The following is a 6,494-nucleotide window of genomic DNA, read 5'->3' on the forward strand; positions in this document are numbered from 1 at the left end:
GTACTCGAACCCCACAGTTTCTCCATGAACCGTCCAGTGACACTGCCTACAGTCTTCAAGTTGTATGGTCATTCTCACCCTCCTTCACCAAATTCTTCCTCTCCCCTTAACATAAACTCACTGTCCCCAAGGTTCCCATCTCGGCTTACGAGTTGCTGTTGTCGATTTGATCCCACGTAAATAGTTCTTCAAATAGCACAGTGCTCAGAGCAGACATTCTTTACTCATTCTTTAAGCTCAACTACTGTATTTTTGCAACCACATAAATAATGTGCACACCCATATAACACACACAACATGCATGGGAAGCTAATGTGCAAATGTGTGGTGCAGGGCAGTAAATTACATGGTATGGCTTTTCCAGCCATAGTCTTTGTAACTGCCACTGGATTACCGGGTGAGACCATGCAATTTAAACTTTGGATTGTTAAAGTCATCCACCCGGAGTATTTCTGTTGGAGCAGCAGGAAGTACTCTTCTGGGAAACTTTGCTCTGTCTCAGGTGTATAGAACTCTGATGTTGGGATTGGTGGGTTTTTCCACTCTGCTAGGCTCAGAAGGAGCCCTCCTAGAGGCAGAAACAATCTGACTGCCAGCTGAGAGAGACATGCTGCTGAGAGAGAGACACACTGCTGAGACAGAGATAGGCTGCTGAGAGAGACGCCCCACAAAGAGATGGCAGCAGTGGAACCAAGAGGCACGAGACAGAGCGGCAGGCTTACCTGGCCCAGAGAGGCAGAGGCCAAGGGTCAGAGAGCCGTGTCTAAGGGCACAGCAGAGGGGAGACTGTCCTGATCGAAGAACCGTATCCTGGGCATGTTCCTGAACTTGAACTGTAGCCTGTTGAATCCCTAACAAACTCCATAATCTGAGAGTTGTGTGTGGCCACTGCAGCAGATTACTGAACCCAGCAGAGAGGTGGTGGGTGCCACGAGAGGGACGGCTGGTGTCAAGTTTTAGTAAGAGGGTTGGAGGGTGGCAGCATGTCTGACCTCCAGAGAACAGGCCATGGGCTGCTGATGGCGATTCTGTCTCCCTCTTGTGGAGTTAGAGGAGGTCAGAAGATGCCTCCTCCCAGCCCTTTTAGCAAGTGGTTTGCAAAAAGCTTGTAATGTGTGTATGTTTATGTAAAACAGTTTTGTTTGGTTTTAACAAGACTTAGGGGATATTTTTGGAAGTTCACCCAGCTTCCATGGCTCCAGAAATTTGGAGTCTAAAGAATTTGAAATTATGTTCTACATCCCCCGCCTTTTGATCAGATTCTTCTATAGAATCTTGGAGCAAAGTGCTCAGTAATGGTAGCTGGGCACCATCCAGTTTGTCTGGTCTCATGGGGGAAGCAGTTGTTCATGGAGGCATAAGCCATACCTTCCCTTACGTCCTCTTCCTGACTCTCCTTCCTCTGTGGCTCCAGGTGAAGAGAGACCAATGATTAACCCTGAGTAGTAGCAAGAAACTATAAACAAGCCACTGCTGAGGAACAGAGCCTACAGACGAGCCCCACGTGGACTGGCCTACCACCGTGGGGACGACGGCACCGTGGGGACGACGGCACCGTGATGATGTGTGCACATCACTCAGTTTGTCAACAGGCAGGGGAGGACAAGCAGACCTAGCTCTACAATGCCGCAGGGAACCTGGGACAGACAGACCTGCCCAGAGGCATCCTCCGCATTGCAGCCAGGCCCACGGAGCCCGGGTCAGAGGCCGGAATCCCTGCTGAGCCCTCCCCACAGCTCATGGAGGATGTTGGCTGGCACCGAGCACTAGACTTTTCTAGAAGGCTGCCTTGCTGAAAAAGCAGCAGGGGCTCACACTGTCCTCTCTGAGAGTGTAATTTACCCAGGGTGGAGTCTTTCGCTTGGGTTTAGATTCTGTTCAGACCTACTGTTTGGGAGGCAAACCTTCACTGATTTCACCCTGCAGAGGCAGGCTTTAAATTGTGGCAACGGTTGGTGTGCAAACCTTCAGAAGTGGGTGTTTACTGGGGACCAGCAGAGAGCCACCACACAGCCTTGAAGGCAGTGGGAACCAATGTCCCTGTCTCGTGGTCAGGGGCCTGCACCCACTCAGGACCAGCCAACCCTTCCCTGGTACCCTCTCACACCCAGGGACTGTCAGGAGCCAATGCCTCACAGAGCCCCAAGGAGACAGCCAGTTCGGTATGACCCTGCCCAGAACATCTGTGATGACAAACGTGGTATGCCCTATTGAGGCCTGGTCTGTGCACCTACGGGCTCCCCGTGCCAGGGTCCCCACGGGCATGAGGACAGAGATGAGGAGGGAGAGACACAGTCCCTGCCTGCCCTGGTGAGCAGGGCCACAATGCACTGAGGCTCCGTGACACACAGACTCCAGCCTCCTCCTCGAGCCCACCCACTGTGCCCACCTCACCCGTCACCCCTCTGCTCCCTGCGGCCCGTCTGGACAGAGCTGCTCGCAGTAAGTCACCCTCACCTCCTTTCAGCCTCTCCCTGTACCCACACTCCTCCCACGGACTGGCAGCTTGAGGATCTGGGGTCCACTTGCCAACGCAACAGCCATATCTCTCCTCGTCTCCTCTCAACAGCTCTGCCCACACGGGGCACCTGGGCCTCGCCTGGTGGCTCCTTCCCTGGGAAGCTCTAGCTGACGGGTCCCCTCCTCAGGGGCCCACCCTGACTACCTGGGCCGGGTGCCCCCGCCCTCACGGCCACATCGCTCCGCCTGACCCTCCACCTGTACCGCCTGTGAGCTGGCTCCCCACCCACCTCTCCTGGTTAGAACCCAAGCCCTGGACGGCAGGGTACTAATGCTGTTCAGCACACGCTGTGCACGGACCGGGTCCTGCAACGGACAGGCAGCCCCTGGGATGAGCGTGGAGGCGACACAGGAACCAGCGGGAGTCTGGCAAACGCCCAGGGACTCAAGCTGCAAACAGGGCAAGATGCAGTGTGTGACGGTGTGTGAGTGTGAGCACGTGTGTATGTGAGTGCATGTGTGTGTGAGAATGCTGTGACTGTGTGTGAGCAACTGAGTGTGTGTGTGTGTCAAGGGCCACACTCTGCCTCCCTGTGTAATCCCCTTGTGGCACCCTCACCAGACAGTTTGGATGGAAGTGGCTACGGGAAGGCATGGAGAAGCCACTTTGGGTACCACGGAGGGAAAGGCAATACACACAGTGGGGAAAGTCAGCACACCGTGGCCAAGAAAAATGAGGATGTGGGGAGAACAGGTCATGAGAGTAAGGCGGGGCGGGAAGGTGAACGGGACTACAGCCCTGAGCATCTGTGTGGGCTTGACAGGCGCTCTGTCTCCCCTCGAAACCATCCTCATCATAACCAAACACCTACAGGCAGTGGAGTCATGGGGCCAGGAGGCTCGGGACCCTGCTTGACAGGCAACAACAGCTCCCAAAGACAGTGTTCCACATCCTGCCATGGTCGGCAGCAACTGGGTCTCAAAAGCTTGTGAACAGCCACCAGAGGTGCAACTATTGGTCTGTTCCCATTCAGAGCAAAGAAGAGAGAAGAAAATCAACAACACAGGAAACAATTAGTGCAAAGGAATCGGGGGCCATGGCAACCCCAGCCCCCTAAAGCTGGGACAGGCGGGGAGCAGTCCTGCCTCAGAGCTGCACTCGGCACGGCCCACACCCTGATGTGGTCTTCCGGCCTCCAGCACTGAGGCCATAAATCTGTGAAACCACCTCCATCTTAGTACTTCATCATGGCGGCCCTGGGAGCGGAAGACGCCATCTGCTCCCCGTGCTCAGAATGACACTGACATACTGTAAAACATCAAGGAATACTGGGTGACTTGAGGAATAAAATAAACCGACTAATAATATATAATTACAAAACAAGAAGCTCTATCAAGGATGGGAACAAAATGCTAAAGAACAGCAACTACGATGTGGCTGTGCGGGCTGGGAAGTACCGAGTACAGTGAACAGTGACCGGATGCCGGCAGCCCGGGTCCAGAGTGAAGGGGCAGGGGCGGACCAGAGGGCAGGGAAGAGCTGGGCCAGAAGCGACCGGGAGGAGGTACCCGGAGCTGTCTGCGGTGCCTCTGGTTACCTCGAAACGGAGCCCCCCCAGTTGTCACCGACAACATGATGGGCGTCACGGGAAGGATTCCTAACAGTGCCTGGCGGCACCGTCCTGCATTAGGGACATATGACTGTGAGCATGGCTTGCCAGCCCCTGACATCACCATGCCAACCTCAGGGTAGAGCCTCCCCTCACTACGCCCTGGAACAAGCCTGCCCTTGTCTCACTCTGCCCCAATTAAAACATTGCCGCCCAGAAGGAGGCATTTAGAGCAGCTCAGGGGCAAGGGTGAGGGAACCAGGTGTGTCTCTCCAATTAAAATTATGACTCGCTGTGGAAAAGAGGGTGGAACGAGGATTTCCAAAAAGGAGGACGGAGGGCAGCGGGCACGGTGGGCTGCTGGGTCTTGTCCCAGAGCTCAAAGTGACACGGCACGATTCCCATCCGACTGCTTGCAGGAGGGACACTCCTACCTGTGGCCAGGTACATGACGTGGAACAGCCGGTCTCTGCCCTGCACCACATCCACGACCACGTGGGACAAGCGGCTGTTGTCCTCCATGAAGGCGGGCACCGGGGTCACAGGCTGCACCACCTCGTGCATCAGGATGAACTTCTGGGCATCTTGCAGGTTCCTCTCGGTCAGGTTCACGTACAGGCCCTGGTCCACGGTGCCACACTGCAAGGGGAGACACACAGGGTCACGGACTCACACGCCACGCACGGCCAGCCCAGCCAGAGGACAGCCAGACACTGAGCAGTCCATGCACATACTGAAGTGGCAGGAGGTGGCCTCCACTGTCCCCAAGTCCCCAGCCCGGGAGACGCTCTCAACTCAGATCTGAATCTATCCTACTTGGAGAGTCTTCCAACTCATCCTAAAGAAAACGACCATTAGGGACAAAATGTACAGACAGTGGGAGTCACGGCTGCCTTTGCTTTCAACAAACAGCACACCCACGGGGGCCCTGGGCTGATGTTAAGTCACTGGCAGCTGTCTGTGGAGTGCTCATTGTAAGTGGCTGGGGGCCGTCCCTGTAGTGCCCACTGGTTGTCTGTCTGATGATTCAGGGACCCAGATGGAAGTACGGCAATCGGGAAGGCTTTACGGATGGGTCACATTTTCTGTAGGATCCACAGGCTTCTAAGCAATCCATGGAGCCTGTGGAGAAAGCTACTGCCATTCTGACCTAGAATGCATGGATGAAACATCGCAGGAACTGGATTATACGTTGTAGCAATGTCACTCGGATGGATCGTAGACAAGTCTGCTGGCCCGCTGGTGCACGGACTCCACATTCCACAAACTATGACGCACAGTTAGTCTGTACATCTGAGAACGGACATGGCAAGACAAGAGGGCAAGAGAGAGGGAAGGGAGAGAAAGAAGAGCAGACAAGACGCACAGGAGAAGGCGGGAAAGGAGGGAGGGGGAGGTTCCCCGACAGAGGACACACCAGGAATGGGAATGTGGAACACGGACGAAGTCAGGCTGCAGCCAGCTGAGGACACACGCCGCTGTGCCGGGCGAGGCCACGGGCTTCCTGGACAGGGGTCTGGGGCAAGCAGGCTAGACCAAGGTGGAGGGCAGACAGGAAAGCTTCGTCGTGGAGACAACAGACTCAGCCCACCCCAGCCACCTCCCCACTTCTTCTCCAAGCTTCCCACCTTGCTGCAAACAATGACAGACGTTCAGTGGAACTTCCTCAGAGCAGGGACTGTGGGACAGAATTCCCTGACCACACTGGCTAGAAGCACCAGTCTCAATGGATCATTTCTGATATTTGGTTCCATAATAGGGCAGACATGTACAAGGAAACTACTCTTGTAAAGACATGATGTTTTTGTAATGCTTGGGAAAATGCCCGACGTGTTGTAAAATGGCTGGTTGGCTGTAGAACTGGGGCATCTTGGAGGTTAACACTACAGGCCCGTCACGTGCTTGCAGGGGCATCTGTGGCCCATCCTGCATGACATCAGGTGCAGGCTGCCACGTCAGCTCATGCCCTGGGAGGCAGGTGGCCCTGAGGTGCTGTCTCTCAGCCTCCGTCACTGCACCTGGGAAATGACAGTGCACATACTCGGCTTATGTGTTGGACTGAGGGTGACCACGGGGACCATCAGAGAGAGCGGCTGTAAGTGACCAGTGGTCCTCATGCACACCAAGGGCCAAGAGGATGCACCTGACACAGGCAAGCCCCATGGCAATGGCTGGTGCTCCATCTACAGGGAACACACCTAGAACAGGTAAGCCCCACAGCAAGGTGCCCAGTCTGCAGAGAACGCACCTGGGGCGCTGTGAGTCAGAATCAACTCCACGGCAGTGGGTGTGGTTTGGGCTTTGCTTCTGTGAAGATTGACAGCCTTGGAGACCCTGTGGGCAGTTTCACTCTGTCCTCTAGGGGCGCTGTGGGTCAGAATGGACTCCAGGCAGTGGGTGTGGTTTGGGCTTTGCTTCTGTGAA

At 55.2% G+C, this 6,494-nt stretch overlaps 1 protein-coding gene across 1 annotated transcript in view; it reads right to left on the bottom strand.

Moving 5' to 3' along the window:
* Window positions 1–6,494, bottom strand: part of SEMA5A (semaphorin 5A) — a 233,930-nt gene that overhangs the window by 135,871 nt on the left and 91,565 nt on the right. The window contains exon 6 of the mRNA XM_007955665.1: window positions 4,505–4,709. Coding sequence (XP_007953856.1) covers window positions 4,505–4,709 — 205 coding nt within the window. The remainder of the gene's footprint in view (window positions 1–4,504; window positions 4,710–6,494) is intronic.

This window comes from Orycteropus afer, unplaced genomic scaffold, assembly GCF_000298275.1.
Source record: "Orycteropus afer afer isolate SDZICR_OR568_19922 unplaced genomic scaffold, OryAfe1.0 scaffold00527, whole genome shotgun sequence".
Lineage (NCBI taxonomy): Eukaryota > Metazoa > Chordata > Mammalia > Tubulidentata > Orycteropodidae > Orycteropus > Orycteropus afer.